Source organism: Rhinopithecus bieti, unplaced genomic scaffold (genome assembly GCF_001698545.2).
Source record: "Rhinopithecus bieti isolate Rb0 unplaced genomic scaffold, ASM169854v2 scaffold_33647, whole genome shotgun sequence".
NCBI lineage: Eukaryota > Metazoa > Chordata > Mammalia > Primates > Cercopithecidae > Rhinopithecus > Rhinopithecus bieti.
Genome location: NW_016814745.1, coordinates 942,365 through 965,290, shown reverse-complemented (window position 1 = coordinate 965,290; position 22,926 = coordinate 942,365). Strand labels below are relative to the sequence as shown.

Genomic DNA, 22,926 nt, shown 5'->3' with positions numbered 1-22,926 from the left:
AAGTAGCCATAGTGCAGAGGTCATGCAGAAGAATCTAAAAAAAATTGAAGTCTCTGAAGTGTTTAGAGAAAAGAAGGGCTTATGAGCCCCTTTAACCTGCCCTGATATGTACAGGCTGGAAGCTGTGTGTGTGTGCGAGTGCGTGTGTATGCATGTGGGGCGTGCGGAGACAGGGGAAGAGAGAGACAGCAGACTCGGCGGGGGGGACCCTATTCCTGTAGAAGTGGACACTCTTCCAAGCATCCTGGGAGGGCAAGAGTCCCAAAGGCTAGGCAGAGGGTGAGAGCAATGTCACCAGTGGGAAGTATGCTTTCTGAAAGCTTGTCCTTGGTGTGACTGACAGGGTCAATCCCAGCCTCAGGATCTTTTCCAGTGATGTCTTTTGTGCCTATGACATTTGCCCTTGGCTGCAGTGCTCACTGTACCAAGAGGTCTGACCTACCTGGACTTCAGTGGACCTGCTGTCCTCATTATGGAAATGGGTCTAGCTCCCGACTCTGCCCCCACGTGTGTAAGTGTGCAGACTAGTTAACATCCAGGAGCTCGCATTGGGTGTTGTGAGTTCTCACAGCACAGTCCATAGGGCCTGAGGGTAGATTTGACTGCTTCATGCTGCACCCCATGGTGATGTGGGGGATGGGGTGGAAAGCCAGGAGCACTCCATTGTGGCCAGGCCACTTGTCAAGATGTTGAAGCACAGCTGCACCTGGTATCAACAGCTGTCACCCTAGCACCTGAGTCTCCTTCCCCACTGCCAGCAACCCCGCCCCTCCTGAGACTGCTCTGTGACTCAGCAACTACAGGTCTAGAGCCTGGCATTGCAGGGAGCCTCCAGGACCCTGCTGTGGTCCAAAGGCCCACTTCTGCTCTGATTGGGCAGTGCCTGGGTATATTAAGTTATAAGAATTCATGAGGAATGTGATGTATCATCCCTGAAAGGGAAGCCGGTCGGCCCTGTGGGCGCTGGTGAGAAGCTGATCTGCCCTCAGACAGACAGTCCCTCTGTCTGTCTTTGACCCACCCGATGGTGAGTTGATTCATTGCTGAAGGATGGCATGTGCCTACCCCCCTGTATGTGTCACCCTGTCTCAGAGGGCCAGTGTGACCAACCTTCTAGACCCAAGATTCCATACACTCAGGCCTCGGCAGAAAGGCCCCAAGCGATTCAAGTGGGCGGCGTTTCCACGTGCCTTCTCCACGCTCCTCCAATAAGTAAAAACTGACAAGTGACCACTTTCTAGATGGGATTTAGGGAGTGATTTAAATGGAACAAGAGAGTTTTCTCTACTTGGGCCTGGCTGTTTTGCTGGGGAACGGCATTGGCTAAGGTTGGTAGCCAAGGCCAGCTTAGAAAAGACAGCCAGGAATCAGGAAGGCTTTCCCTTCAACTCAAAAGGGAAAGAAGGCTTCCTGAAACTTGATTTGCAGTCAAACTGCAGAGACACCTCTGTCATTTCTCTTAAAGCGTTGGCAGAGAAGTGTAGCTTCTAATGTAGAGAAAGTTGTGAGAGACGACTCAAGTTCATTATTTAGAATCTTCACAGACACACACAGCAACCTTGGCACCCCCAACACCAGCATCCATAGGCTAAACTCTTCAGCTCCTGGATAGGAGATGAGAGGCAGGCCAGTATACATCCTAGGGAAGCAAAGGGAAGATTGGACATCAGGCTCTTCTCAACTAGCTTACATGTGGAACAACCCAATTAAAAATTAATCCACTGGACTGTTGGGTACTACATTCTATACTCTTTTAGAAAGTGAGGAGATCGCGCTTCTTTGGAAATAATAATTACGTTCAGAAGTCTTTGAGAAGAAAGAGTTGCTGAAAAGAAGTGAAGTGATGTGACATAGTAGTAAAAGGTGGTAATTATCGTGGCTGATTATTTAATACCATGCACCTAGTGTCCTCTGGCAGCCCAGTTCTGTCATGATTAGATGATCTGTTTGAAGGAGCTGGCTAAGACTTACTAACAGTTCCAGGGTGGGTAGAAACCCGGGTGAGTTATTCTCCTTGGCACCTCTTAGACCTAAGGGACACAGCTGTTTGGGAACTTGGAAGGGCACATCATTCTAAAGCATGCTGAAGGCAACCCATTGAGAAGTCCCAAAGGTTGACTCAGAGAAGCCATAGGAAGGCCATTTCTTCCAAGAACGGAGAAAGGTCCACAGAATAGCGGGAATCCTAGATGGGGTAAAAGTCTGCATCTGAAGAAAAAGTTGTAGTGCCTGTTGGAGGATAGATTGGTCAGCAGTTATCAAACTTTTTGGCCTTCGGACCCTTTTATACTCTACATTATTGAAGACCCTTGTGTGTCAATATTTACTGTCTTAGAAATTAAAACTGAGCAGTTTTTAAAACAAGAATATGCAAGCACAAAGATGCCAGGGTGATGACATTACACATCAGGCGGCCTTTGAAAACCTCACTGTGCTCTCATGAGAGGATGAGAGTGTTCAAGGCTAAGAACATCCTTATATTATACAAATCACAGTGACCTCATGGACCGCTGACAGTGTCTTGGGATGCCCCAAGGTCCCTGGAACACACCTGGGAACTGCTGCTTTGGGGGAATGCTACCAGGTTCCCCTAAAGGCAGAGCGTGCTGGAGCCTTTTGATCATCTCCCTTGTTAAAGAGGCTCCTGTGCAGCGGCACTGCCCTAACTGGAACCGGTCTCCCCGCTCCAGCCCCTTCCCAGTCTCAGCCCATTTCCCCAAGGCATGGAGCTGCTGTGTCCTCATTCGTCTAGCATGGCCGAGTCTTGCTGCCTGTGCTGATCTGCAGGTGTGATGGTCTGAGTCAGGGCAGGATCGAAAGTGTTTTTAAAAAAGTCAGCTCCCCTGAGTGCACAATTGGGACCAAGGATGTGTGCCAAACAGGATCCGTTTCAGGGATAGCTTGTGATCATTTGTCATCTCCATGCTGACTTAGGAATATAAGAGCTCTGCTAGGGTAGTCAAAAGAGGGTTAGCCTTGATCAGGTGGCACCCCACAGTCGTGACGATAGGTGAGTAAGTGTGTGATTCAGACTCCAATCCAGCACTGTTTTCCAGTAGGTGCAGTGACTTTGCCTGGGTGGTGGTCGAGGTGGAGAGTTTGGGAGAGGTGAGGCAGCCCAGTGTCACAGGAAGAACAGGCTTAGAGGCCAAGAGTCCTCATTGAGCCTTTGACTCATTTGGGCACATAATTTAACCACATGGGAATAACTTTTGCTCTCCCTTCCTCCCGGAATCTAGTGGAATATTCGTATGTAAGCTCACAATGACTGGTATAAAGATGCTATCAGAATAGAAGTTGTGATTTACAGCTTCTGCTAAGCCTAAATTTTACAGAATGCTCCATTATCAGGAAACTGGCAAGACTTTCTGATTCGGTTGTTAAAATCACAACAGAATCAGATTCTTGATTGCACCAAGAATCAAGGTGGAACTGAAACAGAGAGCTCTCACATTGTGTGCAGTCAAAGGTCATATTTTGGGTAATTTCTTTAAAGTTTCCTTTATCTTTCCAAGTGATGGGAATAGTGCAACCCCTATGGGAGCTCGTGGCGGTCATGTTACCCCTGACTTTTCAGTGAGGGAATCACTGTGGATTACTAACAGAGCACCAGGATTCCAACCCTTTATATCTGACACAAGGACCATTCACAAGGGACACAAAAGCCACCATCACATTTTCCCTGGAGGAGAGTGGTGTTAAAAAAAGGGGTGTGCATGTGTGATGCGCTGAGGAGGCAGACAGCAGCTTGCAGATGAGCAGGTTTATTCCATAAGAACTTAATCTCATTCTGTTTTCAAATGGAACTAGTCTAAAAAGGTCCCCTCTCATTGGGTATAGACTGAATCCTGCTAAAGGGTTAACCAGAACTTGTCACCAGCGAAATGACCGTGTACAGGGCCAGCCTAGGCTGAGTGCAGCCTGCCTGTTATGGGGAACAGGCTCTGCCAGGCACGGTTCTTTGGCTGGAGTCTGAAAGCCTGGCACTTGTATCCTGAAGATGAATGGCCTGGCCCAGTCCCGACTAGAGACATGCATCTCTTATCTCCACTGCTACAGCGTAGGTCCAGGACAGGGCTCCAGGCACTTGTGCATGCTTGCTGTGGTGCTGTAAGGGCTGGCAGATGGCTGGTGTGTCTGATAGAGCTAGCTTAGGGACACAGGCAGCAAAAGCATTGCAAATGCATCTAGGCAGGAGAAACTTAACCCTAGAAGTGGGCAGGAGAAAGGAAGGTAAATGGATGTTCATATTTGATGTCAAAATATCATCATGTTATGCTATTCAGAAGTGTTTAGAGACATTTTAGTTTTTTGGTAACTTAATCATTCAATAGAGTATCTACGAAATTCCAACTAAATGGTGTCTAAAATTTTAAGCAGCAGTCTGCAGGCAAAGCGCCAACATTTCTTTTTTAAAAAATATTTATGATAACATCTAGCATTTTAAAATCAACCAGAAACTAGGCTTGATTCTGTTTAATATTTTATAAGATTGGACATCTTAAAATAAGTCAATAATGTTTATATTTTATAGCAATTCTGTGTTTCTTCAAAACCATATTCCTGCTGTGATGTTAATGGAATGACTTTATATGGCTTTAACTGTGTTGGTTTAAGTGCTAATGACCACTTTTCAAATTAAAACAGTATTTTGCTGATAGAGATAGACACAGATATGAAATATGAAAGAACAGATAATTTTACTGATTGTAAAGTGTTTATCCCAAGGAAAAAAATGTTCTTTTTTTTAGGGCTGTGGAAAAGTAATTTTTTCAAGAGTCTAAGATAGTTTTCTGTATTTCTGGGGACTGGAACTTGTGCCTATGGAATTTTGGGAGCAGCCTAAGCTACCTTTTAGCTTGATATGTGTGCTAGAAAAACTTCATTACCATGTTTTGTGATATGTAATAAATTCAGGGTGCTGTGCTTAAGCTTCATGTCAATTCTAGTTTGGGAACATCTGTTTCCCTCACTCCCAGTTGTGGGGGACAGCCTGACCTGGCCCTCCCCAGATCACATGTGAAAAAGTAGAGTCAGTCCCTGACTCTTACGAGGTGTGTTTTTCCCTGCCTGGAACAAGCAGAATATAATCATGATTTCTGACTCTCTGCTTCTGTGTCTGGGAAGAGCGATGCTTTCTCTCCTCCTCTAATGTCTCTTTAATAAATATGTTGTCATTATTTGTCTTTGGAAGTGGCAACTTGGGCCACCTTTCAACCTTCTCCGTGATTTATGTTGCAAACAAATTCTCTGTCCCATGTCTGTTCATTGCACTATCTTGTTGACTGAATCCTAATCTTGTGTATCACTGAAGATGTGCTGGAGACAGTTTTTGTTTCTATTATGCAATTATGTTATATGTGTATTTCAGTGAAATGTCAACCCGTCAACAGAGGATGATGTTAAAAATTATCCAAATAAATAGTTTTCTATTTCTTTTAATCAGACCTAGTCCAATCAGTTGAATGACAGTAAATAGGATTATATGTTGTTTAAACTTGGGAGCATTCCTGGCCTTTACTGCCCTGTAATATGGATTAATGTACCAAATTTACTTGGGGGTGTTGACTTGAGTGCATTATAACCTATGTTTATTTTGTGGAAGCAGCAGCAAGTGTCTCAAACCTTGTCTTTTTGTTTGGGAGCCTTAGATATGTAACAGACTTTTCTTCCCAGTTGATCCAAAATCAGAAGTGAAACCCTTGCTTAGCTCATCATCCCTCAATAATTTACCCTAGGAAGCTCTGAATGAATGAAATGCAGGCTGTTGAGTACTGCTGGGTATGACCTTTCTTCACATTCCTGCAGCTGTGCTGTGTAAGAGCTTTTACCAACATAACGTTACAGTTGCCTTCTTGATGTTTCCATGAGAATGGCAGGTGGGTCAACCTCAGAACCAAATGATCTCCCAGGCTCAGATGTGCTGAATTCGGGGATCCTGAGAGAGGGAAAGTGTGTGTGTGTGTGTGTGTGTGTGTGTGTGTGTGTGTGTGTGAATGCATGTACGTGTATGCACAAGCATACACACATGCATCCTGAGCCTGTGTTCAGAGGGACAGGAGAGCGAGAAGCAGCCTCACTGACCACCCCAAGAACTGTTTTGGTTTGACGTGGGACATGACTGTCTGTCCCCTATAAGATCTCAGCATTCCTAGCCAGGAAGCTTAAAGCTTTCGTTCCTGGGTCTTCTTTCACCTTCAGAATTCACTAAATGGAAAGATCTGCTGCTCTGTCTTCACAGAATGGCTCAAATCAAACCCAACCTGGCACCATTTTTAGCAGAATTGTCTCAAAGGCTGGGTGCTTTTATGCACCTGGCTATTTTTATAAGGGCATCTCGGGAAGTTCCTGTGTGACTTTACATTCTAAATTAACATCACCAGCACTGGCATTGGCAACTGCATGGGACCAGTTTTGAGCGTCCCCAGACCAGTGGGACCCAGCCCTGATGGATCTGGCCAGACTGCGGCCACTGTCCCCTCCTCTTCCCTGAACCACTGCTGGGTATCTCTTTTACTACGTGTATGTCTCAGGGATGGTCATCATGCCTCTCTGTCCTTGCCACAGCTGCCCACATGCTACCAGGTGTTGTGGAGGAAGGACAGGGAAGCGGTCTCCTCCCATGAGGACCCACCACTTAGCCCAGTTTTCCTTTGCAAACCACCCTGAGGTCGAAGCATTTGCTGCACAGCCAGTGTCTTAGCTGTTCTCCAGGCCTTTATGGCTACGGAGCTGTGGGCAGACTGCCAGTGAGTGAGGAGGGGCTGCCTGGATACAGGACCCTAGACCCAGGGCAGAGGACATGCCTCGTTCAGTTGCAGGTCTTTTGGTGGAAAAGGTTAAAGTTGCCATGCAGTCCCTATTAGTCTTCAATTCAGCATACTGTTTTTCTTCCAATTGGTGGTCAAAACATAATTCTCTCAGAGCTGGAGCAGTACCTTCCTCCATGCACCGTGCATAAGCATCTTGGAATGCTTCCCTAATGAAGCTGTGAACAATTGAAGGGCTTCTCCTGGGCCCTGTCCCAACATAGCAGGGACCACAGTGAGGAAGGCAGTTGTGAGGGCCCCAGGGAAGATGCAGAGTGTCTGTGAGGGGCCCGGAGGGGTCTCCCAGTGGGGTCTTCTGGTGGGTCTTGCACTGTCTGCAAAGGCTGATGAGCCACTTTCAATTTGTTGTGATCTTCAAAAAGCGGACCCCCTGTTGGTGAGTTCTCAGCCTGCACACAGGCTACAGGCCAGGGTATCCTGATGACCACAGTGGCTGGGTCTGTGTGCGTGTCAGTCTGCTCCGTCGTGGTCCGAGTGTGCTGGTGGTTGCAGTGTGTTGTGTCACTCACTCGTTCCATGGCTTTTTAGCAGAACCAGTGGCCTGAGGGCTGATTGGTCTGCCTGTGCCTCTGGTACCTACACCTAGGCTTCCTCATCCTAGATGCAGCCAGGGAGTCCATATCACCCTCCCTTTAGATCAGCCAGGCTGTGCTTCTTGCCCTGCTCTGGGCTTGGAGAGATTGGGCTCCTGTAGGCGAGCCTACTGAAGACTGTCATTGAGACGGGCATAAGCTCTTGGCCTGGCAGACCCTAGCACTAGTAACCAGGCAGTGTTCCTTGGAAGGGGGGGTATTTGCAAAGGAAGTTACTGGGTTGCAGACCTCAGGCATCCTACCTAGGACCTTCTTGACCATCTGGATGCTTGACCATACCAGCAACCCTTAGACTGCCTTCAGTGACATCAGTCAGTGCCCTGGATTGGCTTTTGGGGAAGCCTTCCTCCCCACCGCTGAATCAGGAAGGAGCAAAGCCAGGACCCAGGCTGGCCCCAGGGCCCATGTATGGTCTAACCTGTTCTGCCATTTCCATTGATCTAGGCGGGATTAAGGACACTGCATGACATTGGGCCAGAAATCCGGCGTGCTATATCGTGTGATTTGCAAGATGACGAGCCTGAGGAAACAAAACGAGAAGAAGAAGATGATGTGTTCAAAGTAATTATTCCACGCCTAGCTACACACTGGCCACCTGGAAATAGCAGGGCAGGACTCCAGTTTGGGCAGTTAATGATCCACAGAAGAGTCTGGAGAATGCAGCCCAGCCCCAGGGTCTAGAGGGGCTTTCAGACCACACCCTCCCCCTCCTACAGACCCTCCCCATGCATCAGCACCTTTTCTAGGGCCAGGCCAGCTCTTTCCCTGAGTTTACCCACCATCCCCTCAGTGCCTACTTCTGAGGAGCTCGGCCACAGCCACTGGTCACGTGGATGAGCATCCTGGTCCTGGGTCCTTCTGGCAGCTACCCACGCTACCCTTCTCCTTATGGGGCCAGCTCTTTGATCCACCAGCTGGCTTTCAGTCCCCCAGCCCAGAGAGCATGCCCAACCTTGGGGCCACCAGCCAGCCCAGCTGGGTATAAGTCACCCCAACTTGGAGCAACCAGAAGAGCACACTCGAGTGACAGCCAACAGCTTGCTCCCCAGCTCAGGAAATCGGTAACCTTCCTCATCTCGGGGGGACCAACTGCCACACAGTCACATTCACCCTGATCATTGAGACACTCAGATTGTTCTCCAGGAATCCTACGGAACTTGCCTAGAATTTGTTTTTCATGTAGAAAAAGTTACCTAACGTAGCTAGTCTGCATCAAATATTTGTTAAATTACCTGGTGTTGTCTCCCATTATTTTGCAGAGAAATGGTGCCCTGCTTGGAAACCATGTCAATCATGTTAATAGTGATAGGAGAGATTCCCTTCAGCAGACCAATACCACCCACCGTCCCCTGCATGTCCAAAGGCCTTCAATTCCACCTGCAAGTGATACTGAGAAACCGCTGTTTCCTCCAGCAGGAAATTCGGTGTGTCATAACCATCATAACCATAATTCCATAGGAAAGCAAGTTCCCACCTCAACAAATGCCAATCTCAATAATGCCAATATGTCCAAAGCTGCCCATGGAAAGCGGCCCAGCATTGGGAACCTTGAGCATGTGTCTGAAAATGGGCATCATTCTTCCCACAAGCATGACCGGGAGCCTCAGAGAAGGTCCAGTGTGAAAAGGTAACCTTGACGGTGTGTTTGCACTTGCTTGTGTGGTGTCCGCCCGTGTTGCATCTAGTCCCAAGGAGCAAGGCGGGTCTGTCCTCTGTGCTCTGGGGCATGGAGGAGGTTCCCCGTAGGCGTTTGTGTCAGGATCTGTGAGTGCCCCCCAGGTCATTGCCGCTTCTGACACTCTCCACGTGATGAACCTAAAGGATAAGGTCCACGTGCCATCCTACATCCTGTATGGGGGCGCCGAGGGGCCTTAAAACAGCAGCCACAAAACCCGCCTCTCAGTTGTGCTCACATACTGTGCGACAGGGGCCGGTGAATTGTTTCTCTAAAGGGTCAGTGAGTCAATATTTTAGGCTTTGAGGACCATACGGTCTTGCAGCTTCTCAGCTCTGCCGCTGCAGTGTGAAATATGTAAGTGAATGGTGTGGCTGTGTCCCAGTAACATTTCCCTTATGATCACTGAAATTTGAACTTCATATATTTACATATGATGAGGTATTTTTTGTCTTGGGATTTTTTTTTTTCAATCCTTTATAACTATGAAAACCATTTATAGCCCATGGGTCATAGAAGCCCAGGTGGCAGCCCCCATGTGGATGGCGAATCATAATTTGCTAACCCCTTCTCTAGGAGGTAGCCTGATGTTTGCATTGTAAATTTGGTTGGAAATTAACTTTTATTTTCTCCCTCCTTCCCATGTTATGCCTTTCCTGGATAGAACCCGCTATTATGAAACTTACATTAGGTATGTGCTCATTACCTGTTTTCGTGTTAAATACTGTGATGGTATGTTACCATCTGGCCTCTCTGAGTGCTGAAGAATGAGAAACACTTCTTCAGGCCAACCTTTTAAAGGTTATCATAATTCATGGCTGGGGACTCAGAGGTCAGAGGTTGTTGCTTCTAAGCAAAGGCACCTTCAGATCCATATCTCTGTTGACTGTTGCCATCCAAGGACTGGTGTCCACACACAAGGTGCACCCCATGGGCTGGCTCCTGCAGGCCTCACGATGGCATTAGGAGCATCCAGTGTGCACTTATGGGGGCCTCAGCCTATGTGGCTGGCAGCTGCAGCTGCTCTCTGGGGTCAGGCTTCTTGTGGATGCTTTGCAGCATGACCCAAACCTCCTGAAGGTCAGGAATGGGATCTTGTCATTTTCCCTGAAGCCCTCGAGATATGTTAGTATATTCCACTCCACACGTATTGACCTGAGTTGAATCGTGGGTAGAATGCTCATTTTGTTGGGGGCCAGGGGAGGATAGGTCTTCCGGTGTCAATGTTATCAAGTGAAGTCGGGAGCCATGTGGGCCCGAGCTGGGTGCGAGAAAGTGGAGAAGTCGGAGGAAGCACCATCCTTCCTTTGGAGAGAGGATTGACTTCACCAAAGCCTTTTTTGAGGACTGAAGCCAGCATGAGCCGGGTTTCAGGGAGACTTACAACATTCCTGGGGCAGGGCAGCCTGTGGAAACATAGTGGACATGTTCTGTGACAGTTTCCCCTGTGGCACTGTATCCAGAACTCACTTGACCTTCCTGATTTGATATAGCAGAGGTCAGCGGCCAAGAAACTCCTTTGTTCCAGGTTTTGAAGTCACACTGGACTGGAGCTGGTGGACTAGAAGGAGAGGGAGGGATGAGAGCAGATGCCCTGGGAACCCAGGTCTTTTTCCCAGGGCCGCCGACCACTGTTGGCAGCATCGTAGGTCCATTTTTTTTGTTCTGTTTTCCAAATTGCACCTATTCCTTTGGCTCCAAGGCCTCTGGACACAATGGTTTGACACCAACATTGTGCAGGGCACTGAGAGAGACCCTATCCTGGCATGCAGGCACACCACACACACAGACACACACACAGTGCTGCTGCCAGAAGCCTGAGAAGTCCAGTGCTGCCTGAGGCAGGTACATGCTGGGAGAAGCCAGGAGCACCCAGGCAGGGTTGCTGGCCGCATGCAGAGGTGCGGCTGCAGCAGGAATTATCTGCCGCCTGCCCAGGTTCTCAGATCCTCTCTCCCAACTGCAGGTCCGACTCAGGAGATGAACAGCTCCCAACTATTTGCCGGGAAGACCCAGAGATACATGGCTATTTCAGGGACCCCCGCTGCTTGGGGGAGCAGGAGTATTTCAGTAGCGAGGAGTGCTATGAGGATGACAGCTCGCCCACCTGGAGCAGGTGAGCTGCTCTGGCTCCTGTGGAGAGCAGGAGGCTGCCCTGCCCTGGTGCTCTGCCTGCTCAGGAAGCCAGGACCACTGGCAGCTGCACTGGGCTTCCCCTAAAAAGCAAAACGGGAGCAGAAACTCCAGGCCAGAGGGAGAGTGGAGCTGGAGAAAGAGAGCCACAGAGAGGCAGGGTGGGGACTATTCTTTCAGATCTGTTGCTTATTTCCACTAGGGGCCTCTGAGGCCTTTTAGTGAAAGCTTGGGAAATGGGAGCTAGGCCTGCTTCATGGCTGGGTTAATGCCTTTCCACCACCCCCTGTCTTTGGAGAGATCAGTTTTTGCTGAATTAACACTTGGAGCTCTGGTGGCCCCAGGACTCTGTGTGCACAGCGGCTTGGCCAGCCTGGAGCTCGGCCAGGTCCTCATGCACAGCACCTGCTTCCTGACACTTCAAGGGGTCTCTTGGGGAGATGAAGAAACAAGGGGTCACTCAGCAGAGGGGTCCGTCTGGCTTCTGTCCTGCAGAAAGAATGTTTGTAATTAGAATGAGCGCTCTGCTTTAGGAAGCATAGCAGGCGGCGCAGGCGGATGAAAATCACCCTCCGCCCTCTTCTCTGAACCACACCTCACTGTGACCAAGGGCCCAGTGAAGTGGAAGTGGAATGGCATTGAGGTGGCTTCTGGCATCTGAGTCACAGCCTGACCCTCACCCTCTGCTCCCGCGGCTCTTCCCTGTGTCTCCTTCAAATGCCTGACTTCTGAAACCACTGACTCGGAGCCAAATGAACTTGTGTTCCCTTCTCTAGGGCTTTTGTTCACACTGTGGCCCCTGCTTGGATGCCCTCACTCCATCTGCTGGCCTCATCCCCCTCTCAAGGGTCTGCTCTAGGGCCTTGCTTTTCATTTCCATGACTGGAATTGAAATCCCTCTCCCACCCCCCAGAAAGAAAACCTCACGGAACCATATGAGTTCCTCTCTTCCAGCACTGGCTCTTTCCAGCTTGCATTCGATTTCTGTGTGCTCTTGGCATTTTCTAAGCCTATTGAAGGTGGGGCTCCCGCTTCATGCATCTTGGTGTCCCTGGTGCCCAGTACCTGACAGAGGGAAGGCGCTCAGGAGAGGGGCGCTCAGGGAGGAAATGAGTAGGTGAGAGACTGGCTCACAGGACATCTGTGATCCACGTTTGCCCTGGAGCTGAGGGATCAAAACTGCCAGCACATCCTTCAGCACAGGCCTCCAGTCCCCAACCTTCCTGTAATGGCCCTTGCTCTCCATCTGGAATCTTCCATGAAACTGAAGCCAGCCTTGTCCTCAGCCAGTCCTCCTGTGTCCAAGGGAGGAGGTGGGGAGAGGAGCATGGATGTCAGTCTGGCAGGGTTGAGTGACAGAGCTTGTTACCTAGAACCTTACTGCCCTCTTCTCTGACCGCCAGGCAAAACTATGGCTACTACAGCAGATACCCAGGCAGAAACGTCGACTTTGAGAGGCCCCGAGGCTACCATCACCCCCAAGGATTCTTGGAGGACGATGACTCGCCCATTTGCTATGATTCACGGAGATCTCCAAGGAGACGCCTACTACCTCCCACCCCAGCATGTGAGGCCAGATTTTTTGTTTTGGGTGGAACCTCCCGGGGAACAGTGTGCCTCTCCCCCACCCCCACTCTGGGGGCGGGTGATGAATGTGTGCTGCCAGGTGAGGACCCTTAGTCCTCAAGACCAGCCCCGGGTCAGAGAGTGTGTCTGCTTTCCTTTCTTTCTCATCCATATCCTACGTGATAGATCTCCAGCCTCTTCAGCACTATGCTTGACTCTCTTCGAGAAGAGAGAGGCTGTGGGGCCCTAAGATTGCACACGCACATCTGGTAAGGGGTGTTTTGCATACATAGCATTGTCTTTGAACCTGGGACCATCCTGAGAGGTAGGCAAACCACAGACATGCTTTTGCTGTTGTCAGCCCTGCTCCACTCTGTGATGGGGTGACTGAGCCCCCAAAAGGGAAGAGTGGGCTCAAGTGCAGAGCCAGCTGTGCCCCAGGCCCGTCTTGAAAAACCCCATGCCTCTGAGGGCCACCTGGACATTCTGGTATCCATCTGTCCTCAGGCCCCTCCAGGCCTTATCCTCCTCCCTCATCTTCCCTCCTCTTCCTCATCTTCCCTCCTCCTCCCTCTCCCTCGTCTTCCCTCCTCCTCTTCCCTCCTCCTCCCTCCCCCCTCATCTTCCCTCCTCCTCCCCATCTTCCCTCCTCCTCCCCTCTCATCTTCCGTCCTCCTCCTCCCTCATCTTCCCTCCTCCTCCTCCCTCATCTTCTCTCCTCTTCCTCCCTCATCTTCCCTCCTCCTCCCTCATCTTCCCTCCTCCTCCTCCCTCATCTTCCCTCCTCCTCCTCCCTCATCTTCCCTCCTCCTCCTCCCTCATCTTCTCCTCCCTCCTCCCTCATCTTCCCTCCTCCTTTCCCTCATCTTCCTCCTCCTCCCTCATCCTTCCCTCCTCCCTTCCTCACTTCTCTCCTCTCCTCCTCATCTTCTCTCATCTTCCTCTCCCTCATCTTCCCTCCACCTCTCCTTTTCCCTCCTCCTCCCTCATGTTCCCTCCTCTCCCTCATCTTCCATCCCCTCCTCCTCTTTTCTTTGCTCCCTCCCTCATCTTCCCTCCTCCCCTCCTCCCCGCCCCCCTCATCTTCCCTCCTCCCCCCTCCCCCTTCCTCTCTTCTTCCCTCCTCCCCGCGCCCCCTCCCCTTCCTCTCTCTTCCCCCCTCCTCCCCTCCCTCACTTTCCCTCCTCCTCCCTCATCTTTGTGTCAGGTCTGTCAGTGCCCTCTGTTCACAGGGCAGGTTTTGGACTTGTTGGTCCCCTTCACTCTGGGGTCAGGAAATCCATCCCACCTAGAGGGGCTGGAACTGGGGCTGGCTGCTCCCACCTACTTTCCCTCTGCAGCAGTGGGTGGCAGGAGCTGGAGGATCTGGGTCATCCTGAGCGAGGAACTCCAGCTGGGGGAAGGGGTACAGCCCTGGCCCCTTCCAGCTCCTGGCTGAACAGTTTCATTTTGGACATGTAGGCATTTTGATGACAATTAAGGACTATCCATTTCTGGAATTTCTGAGGAATTAAGCATATTTTTGAAGAGGACTCTAATCAGTAACCAAAAATAGCCATGACACATCGGCTTCTGAGTCTGCCAAGTGCATATACTGTAAAGCACCGCTGGGAGGTGCCCAGGGCCCTCTGCCTCACTCCAGCTGTCACAGCCCCACTGGGGAGTGTGACCAGACCCATTTCCATGGTTAATATTTAATTCCTCAGCCCAAAACACAGGCTGCTAAATGAAGTCACTCTATTTCCATAAATGCTAGATGAAACAGATGCAGGTGAGGGAGGCCAGGTGGAGGCCCTCCTCGCCCTTGTGAGTTCTACTGCCTTCCTCAGGCCTCGGCCTTTGTCTGTTTCCTACCTGGCCAAGCCAGCAAGCACATGAATCCCACCGGCCGTAGTGCCAGAGAGGAGCTGAGTGGGTAGGAGTGGCTGTGCTCGTGATTCATGAGGTGGTTTTGCTTTGCTGCCCTGCAGCTCAGATCTTGAACAGGGAGAATGTTTCACTCCTCCACCTGTGTTCTCAGCGGCATGGGGATTCTCTCCTCCTCCGGAGAGTGTTGTGCAGAGCACAGGAGATGGTGGGGATCCATGGAGCATTTTAGACATGGAAAAGCACCGCATGCGGGAGAGGGACTGCTGCTCTCCTTTCCCAGCCCCCCGCCCTGCCATTCGATCTGGAAGTCTGTGCTCCACAGCACAGTTGGCCCCTGGGTGGTGCGTGGAGGGAAGGGTTTTTGATGAGGCAGCCGTGTGTGTTCCATATAGGCAACTGGACAAGGAGGCCCCACAGTGCACAATTCCTCTCTCCTGGGCAGTGCCTAACCAAGGACTCAGCCCAGTCTCTGTGTGCAGCCCCAGTGTGCCTGGGAATCCTCTCCTGGCTAGGCCCTGGGCTTTCCAGTAGAGGAATGAGGGGCCTGTGGAGTTTTGCCAGGGCTGAGAAAGGCCCTGTGACCTGAGAAAAGCAGCAGTCAAGATAGGAGCCATAAAAATGCCTTGTAAAGTAGGTGTGCTCTCGACAGAGGCCCCTGCAAGGGTAGGAGGTTTCTGGGAGGAGGCTGCCGGCTGTGTCTTAGAGCCCCAGAATTCAGACTGATCTCCTGGGCCTGGTGCCCTGTGCAGCTGGGAGCTGTGGATGGTCTTGTCAAGCTGTGTGTGAGCCTCTGTCGGAAGAGCTGTTGGCAGGACAAGTGTTTTCTTAAAGCTAGGGGTGTCCTTGTTTGTCTTCAGTGCTAGAGAAGCTGAATCTTTCCTAACAACAACAAAAAAAATTTGCTTATTAAGCTGATCAGTGCAGTTAGTCCCTCCCTTTAAAACAGGTGTAAACACAGGAGCCCCAGCAAGATATGTCAGCCCCTGGGGACACTTAGGGTATCTGGAAGGTGACAGTGGGAAGTGTCGTGGGGTTCTGGCAGGACTTGGGTTCTTGCACTGAAGTCCTGTGTGCTCCCCACAGTATGCAGGGTCAGGGCTTCTGACTTGGATCAGTTGCCCTAGAGGCTGCCTTCGCTCCTCCTCCTGAGAAAACAGGCGAACATTTAAAGGTAGTAAGTTCGTACTTTTAAAAACATCCCTCATTGGGTCTTCTGCATTCATCCTCTCCTCCTAAAGTTTGGAGACCTCACTACCTAATCTTTCTCTCGGATAAACCACTTGCTTCTTCCTGGGCTCCTTGCTGGGCGTCCGGGACCACCCTGACTCTGAGAGACAGTGTCCCGGCAGAGAAGCTGCTTCACAGTTGCATGATGCCCTTTGCTTTCCCAGCCCACCGCAGATCCTCCTTCAACTTTGAGTGCCTGCGCCGGCAGAGCAGCCAGGAGGAGGTCCCTTCGTCTCCCACCTTCCCCCACCGCACGGCCCTGCCTCTGCATCTGATGCAGCAACAGGTGAGCGGCCCACCTGGTCTCGCCCCCATGCCCAGGGGCACCCCACATAGGACCCACCATCAGGTCACTCCCTTCTCTTTGGTCTTAAGCATCAGGAGGGAAGGAGAGAATCTTCACCTACAGTCTGGTCAATCTTTGTAACAATCCTGCCAAGTAACTGTGGCCATGAGCCCCATTCTGCCCAAGCTCACACAACCAAGCGACCGCTGGCATTGGAATCCGAGGAGCCAGCTGCCAAAGCTGGCCTCTCTGCCCAGGTGCCTCCCTGCGACCCCCACCACCTCTTCCTGGCATTGAATACAGAGCCTGATGTGATCTGAGCTCAGGGAGTGGGGGCCACTTGGCTGACTCTGAACAGTCGGTGCAGCCCTTCATTTTCTCTAAGAAGTGCTTCCTTCGTTAAGTGTATGGGTCCCTCCATGGGCAGGGCCGTGTGGGCACTATGCGGGCTTCACCTCCCCTGCCTACCAAGGGAGCAGTCTGGGGAGAACAATTTGCCCACATTGAGGGAGGTTGTACAGGCAAGAGGGTGGGGCCAGAGCCCACTCACCAGGGCTTTCCCTCGAGGATAAGAATATGGCGCTTTTTCTTTCTGAAAATGTGACATCAGAGATGCCATTCATTCGTGCACGATGGGGTGGTGGGCATGGACCTGTGCTGTTTACAGACTGGGTTCCCCGTCCCTCTCTGCAGAGTGAACCCTAAGGTGCATCTGCCGTGGTGGGATTGTAAGGCCGGGGCTTGTACCCAGTGCTTTAGCACATGCCAAATGCCAGCTCTAGGATGCATTATTCCAGAGCAAAGAGAACCAGCTATGTTTTCCTCTAAGTGCTAGGAAGTGGTAGTTTCCCCTGAATGTACTTTGGTATTTAAACCCAGCATGAACTGGGTGGTGTGTTCACACCCACGGCTTGTTGGGCTTCCCTGATTCTTCTTCATTCTGAAGCAATTTCATGAATTAGCAACTGATAACTCCTTGGGAAAAGCCATAGGAAATGCATTATAGATTCGGGGTAAAAGAAAGCACAGTCTGCTAGAAAACCAAGTCGTCACCGCCCATTCATTCAGTGTACTTCAGTGTACCCATGTCTTTTCCAAGTCTTTGCCTGGACTGCCCCTGGAGAGCGCAGCACCCGTGCTTGGTCTGTGTGCAGGAGGTTTGAGGCCCGGACCTCAGAACCTCTAGTCTCCCAACGCTCCTCTCTCTCCTCAGATCATGGCAGTTGCTGGCCTAGATTCAAGTAAAGCCCAGAAGTACTCACCGAGTCACTCGACCCGGTCATGGGCCACCCCTCCAGCAACCCCTCCCTACCGGGACTGGACACCGTGCTATACCCCCCTGATCCAAGTGGAGCAGTCAGAGGCCCTGGACCAGATGAACGGCAGCCTGCCATCCCTGCACCGCAGTTCCTGGTACACAGACGAGCCCGACATCTCCTACCGGACTTTCACACCAGCCAGCCTGACCGTCCCCAGCAGCTTCCGGAACAAAAACAGCGACAAGCAGAGGAGCGCGGACAGCTTGGTGGAGGCAGTGAGTATGGCTCTTGGCCATGGTGGGCAGGAAGCACCAGGAGCAGCAGAGGTGCAACTGGAACAGCAGGAAGGGCAACAGCAGGAAGGGCAGTGGTGGGAGGGCGGCCAGGCTGTGAGCCAGGCTGGCTCAATCGGACCCTTCTGAGCAGCAGGAATATACCTGAAGCATGAGTAAAAACTGGTCACCACCACTGGGTGCGATGGCTCATGCCTGTAATCTCAGCACTTTGGGAGGCCGAGGTGGGTGGATCACCTGAGGTCAGGAGTTCAAGACCAGCCTGGCAAACTTGGTGAAACCCCATCTCCACTAAAAATACAAAAATTACCCTGACATGGTGGTGTATGCCCGTAATCCCAGCTACTTGGGAGGCTGCAGCAGGAGAATCGCTTGAACCCGGGAAGTGGAGGCTGCAGTGAGCCGAGATCACACCACTGCACTCCAACCTGGGCGACAAAGGAAGACTCCATCTAAAAAAAAAAAAAAAAAAAAAAAAAAAAACCACACACCCAAAAACAAAAACTGGTCACCACCATTGATTCTCATAAATGAGCTGTGCTGGCATTATGGGTGCTGTTCCAGCATATGTTTCTAGTTTATACTAAATGTCTTTCCCCAGTGGGTTTCACTCTTGTTGGACCATGTGTAGTTTTTTAGCTCCGGGACATTTTCAAAGCCATTTACATTAGTTATTAAATTATTAGAGGTCTAGAAAACATGATTGAGCTGCATCCCCAAAGCACACGGTGCAGTTAGCACTGGAGTTTTCTGTTATCCCCCTGCCCTGCAAAGCCTTATAACACCCCCATGCCATCCATCCCTCTTTCCTGTACAGGTCCTGATATCTGAAGGCTTGGGACGCTATGCAAGGGACCCAAAATTTGTGTCAGCAACAAAACATGAAATCGCCGATGCGTGTGACCTCACCATTGACGAGATGGAGAGTGCAGCCAGCACCCTGCTTAATGGGAACGTGTGTCCCCGAGCCAATGGGGATGTGGGCCCCCTCTCACACAGGCAGGACTATGAGCTACAGGACTTTGGTCCTGGCTACAGCGACGAAGAGCCAGACCCTGGGAGGGATGAGGAGGACCTGGCGGATGAAATGATATGCATCACCACCTTGTAGCCCCCAGTGAGGGGCAGACCGGCTCTGGCCTCAGGTGGGGCGCAGGAGGGCCAGGGGAAAAGTGCCTCATAGTTAGGAAAGTTTAGGCACTAGTTGGGAGTAATATTTAATTAGACTTTTGTATAAGAGATGTCATGCCTCAAGAAAGCCATAAACCTGGTAGGAACAGGTCCCAAGTGGTTGAGCCTGGCAGAGCACCATGAGCTCGGCCCCAGCTGCAGGAAACAGCAGGCCCCGCCCTCTCACAGAGGATGGGTGAGGCGGCCAGACCCGTCCTGCCCCATTGTCCAGATGGGCACTACTGTGGAGTCTGCATCTCCCATGTACCAGGGCACCAGGCCCACCCACCTGAAGGCACAGCGGCGGGGTGCAGGGGAAAGTTAAAGGTGATGACGATCATCACACCTGTGTCATTACCTCAGCCATCGGTCTAGCATATCAGTCACTGGGCCCAACATATCCATTTTTAAACCCTTTCCCCCAAATACACTGCATCCTGGTTCCTGTTTAGCTGTTCTGAAATACAGTGCATCAGAACCCAGCTACCAGCGATCATTGTGAGGGCAATGGGACCCTACAAATAAGGTTTTCTGTGATGTGACTCCAGTTTACACAAGAGAATCTCACTCCGATGGTCGGTTTCTGACTGTCATGCTAAAGGGCAACTGTAAACTGGAATAATAATGCACTCGCAACCAGGTCAACTTAGATACACTAGTTTGTTTAAAATTATAGATTTACTGTACATGACTTGTAATATACTATAATTTGTATTTGTAAAGAGATGGTCTATATTTTGTAATTACTGTACCGTATTTGAACTGCAGCAATATCCATGGGTCCTAATAATTGTAGTTCCCCACTGAAATCTAGAAATTACTAGTATTTTTACTCGGGCTATCCAGAAGTAGAAGAAATAGAGCCAATTCCCATTTATTCCGTGAAAATCCTCTGGGGGTAAAATTTTAAGTTTGAAAGAACTTGACACTACAGAAATTTTTCTAAAATATTTTGAGTCACTATAAACCTATCTTTCCACAAGATATACCAGATGACTATTTGCAGTCTTTTCTTTGGGCAAGAGTTACATGATTTTGATACTGTACCTTTGGATCCACCATGGGTTGCAACTGTCTTTGGTTTTGTTTGACTTGAACCACCCTCTGGTAAGTGAATTACAGAGCAGGTCCAGCTGGCTGTTCTGCCCCTTGGTTATCTGTAGTCATGTATTTCTCTGCTGCCCACCCAGGGCATTTTTTGCATCACTGGTGCAGAAATGCGTAAGTGGACGAGGTACAGCTGCTCTTGTCCTCTGGGGACTGGTGGTGCTGCTTAAGAAATAAGGGGTGCTGGGGTGGGGGGGACAGAGGAAAAACATGGTGATCTATAGGATTGGAATGTCGGGGTCTGTACAAATTGTATTGTTGCCTTTTACAAAACTGCTGTACTGTGTGTTCTCTTTGAGGGCTTTTATATGCAACTGAATGAGGGCTGAAGTTTTCATTAGAATGCACTCACACTCTTACTGTACGTCCTGATGAAAACCCACTTTTGGATAATTCGAACCGTCAAGGCTTCCTTTTCTGTCAACAGAATTATGCCGACTGTCAAGTTACCTTGGCAGGGATTCCCTGCAATCAAAAAGATAGGTAGCCATTTTGGTCCAAGATTTTTAATAGTATATACACAACCTGTTAATGGATTTTTTTTTTTTTTTTGTAAATAACACCACTTTGTTATGAAGACCTTACAAACCTCTTCTTAAGACATTCTTACTCTGATCCAGGCAAAAACACTTCAAGGTTTGTAAATGACTCTTTCCTGACATAAATCCTTTTTTATTAAAATACAAAATGTTCTTCAGAATAAAACTGTGTAATAATTTTGTTATATTTGGGAGCTCTCCTTGCACAGAGCTGGCATTTGCCAGTGAGAGCCTCCGACGGGGCAGGTACTGTGCCAGGGCAGCTCTGAAATTATGGATATTCTCTCTTATCCTCCTGGTTCCTTCAGTGCCAATAGTAACCTAATACCAGCTGCAGGGAGCACCATTTCTCCTAAAGGGCTACACCACTGTCAACATTATCTTGGACTCTGTGTCTCTCTCCGTTGGGTCTTGGTCTTACTGTGTGGCTTCACATCAGGCCCAAATCGCCAGACCAGAACCTTAAGTGTCTGGTAGAGGCGATGATCTTTTCCAAAGTCAGTACTTACAAACTGGCATTTTTACAGGCTGCACCACTTCCTAATACCTGTCTGCTTTAAGCCTGGTTCAACCTCTCATCGAATATTAAATTTTCTTTGTAAGAAAATTTGAAGTTGTAGAGCATGGTTTTTTATTTTCCTTTGTCTTAGGAAAGTTTTAAGATGAAATGTTTTCCTTTTGGTTCCCTCCCCACCTGAAAATACACATTTTGTGTCCACAGGAATAATACATTTAGTTTCTTTAATCTTAGGTTTTTCATAATCTCTCAAAATGTAAATGGCAGCTATGATTTCATTGTCAACTGGCAGCAAGAACCTCACTAAGAACCATCTCTGCTCAGCCTATGGACTCCGATATCCACCCAGACAGCTGGATCTCACTTCACCAGGTGGCACTTTCCAGCTCTGTCCTAAGAAGTTTCAGAATTAGGCAAAGGCCAGGCATGGTGGGCTGTGAGGGTCACGTTACCTCTCGGTGCAGGCTCACCTGTGTGAGATGGGACCCGAGCACCACTTGCTTTACTGCTGACCCTGCTATGAAAAAACTGGAGCAGTTTCACCTTGTGTACATATCAGCATCGTGTCTTTGCCAATTGCATTTCCTATGAAAGTTTTTCCTGTTATGATGGGTAGCTGGCTGGTTTATAAAAACAGTTAGCTGACATCACGCACAGAGCCCCGACTCCCTGACTAGCCCACCCCAACTCAAAAACCGACTCCAGGGATGTTTTGTTGAAAAGGTTATTTCTCTAAAACAGCATTTCTTCTCCTCTCCTGGGGACTAGGAGGGCAGGAGAGAATGAGCAGGAAGCCTGGGCTCTGGTTCCAACATCATGAGTGACAGGGTGGTCTCAGGGATGTCCTGTGAGGACAGCCTGGGCCACTATAACAGGGCCAGTAGAGATGATGGTATTTTATCTTGAAAAAAATCTGTATTAGATCTGATGTTAAGTTGGCTTATCAGCAGAAGCATGAAACCACTTCTGAGTGGTGGGACCCAGTTGGCTGGAGAAGAATCTGGTTTTTGTTGTTTTTTTGAGACAGTCTCACTCTGTCACCCAGGGTGGAGTGCAGTGGTACAATCTCGGCTCACTGCAGCCTCCACCACTCAGGTTCAAGAGATTCTCCCTGTATCAGCCTCCCAGGTAGCTGGGACTACAGGCGTGCATCACCATGCCCAACTAATTTTTGTATTTTTAGTAGAGACTGGGTTTCACCATGTTGGCGAGGCTGGTCTCGAACTCCTGGCCTCAAGTAATCCACCCGCCTCAGCCTCCCAAAGTGCTGGGATTACAGGCGTGAGCCACCATGCCCAGCCAAGAAGAATCTGTTTGAATTCATGGAGATGATGTCTGCAACCTTCGCTACGAGCAGAAAAGATGATGTTTGGGTGCTTACAACTCCTGCTTCAGGAACTCACCATCTCCAGTTGGGCTGGCAGATGCTCTTGGCTCCCACGCAGCCCACCCCGTCCCCTATTTCATCAGGAACTGCCTTATACTAGTGCAGCGGCTTCAACACAGGCTTCTGCAATAGGCCAGGGCTCTTAAGAGCACTGGGCACATGCACAGCATTCTGTTGTGCGCTTGTGAACCGTTTTTGCAAAGCACATTTCTCTGTTTTTAGGTACTGCGAGCTTTTGCCAAGGGGGCCGATTCCCTATGAGACTGAAGATGGGGGGGTATCCTCTGTGCACCCCACTGTGTAGCAAGTGCCTTTCTCCCCCATGCTGGCTTCCTCAGCTGACAGCCTCTCCTCCCGGGGTGAAAGGCTCCCTTCATGGCAGGGGAACTCTCAGGTCCTGGACATACGACACTTACCATCTTTTCTTTTGAATCTCATTCCTGTTATGGCCAAATGGTGCGATTGTGTAGAACAT

At 49.9% G+C, this 22,926-nt stretch overlaps 1 protein-coding gene across 2 annotated transcripts in view; it reads left to right on the top strand.

Annotated features, from left to right (window-relative positions):
- CACNA1D (calcium voltage-gated channel subunit alpha1 D) overlaps positions 1–21,154 on the top strand; it is a 334,500-nt gene extending 313,346 nt beyond the window's left edge. Inside the window, exons 40-47 of one of the 2 annotated variants that reach the window (XM_017851882.1) lie at positions 7,868–7,984; positions 8,683–9,050; positions 9,763–9,789; positions 11,065–11,214; positions 12,635–12,798; positions 16,058–16,179; positions 17,393–17,713; positions 18,549–21,154. In XM_017851882.1, coding sequence (XP_017707371.1) covers positions 7,868–7,984; positions 8,683–9,050; positions 9,763–9,789; positions 11,065–11,214; positions 12,635–12,798; positions 16,058–16,179; positions 17,393–17,713; positions 18,549–18,842 — 1,563 coding nt within the window. In that variant the 3' untranslated portion in view covers positions 18,843–21,154. The remainder of the gene's footprint in view (positions 1–7,867; positions 7,985–8,682; positions 9,051–9,762; positions 9,790–11,064; positions 11,215–12,634; positions 12,799–16,057; positions 16,180–17,392; positions 17,714–18,548) is intronic. The other variant, XM_017851883.1, reaches the window with a different exon arrangement.
- Positions 21,155–22,926: the final 1,772 nt, after the last annotated feature.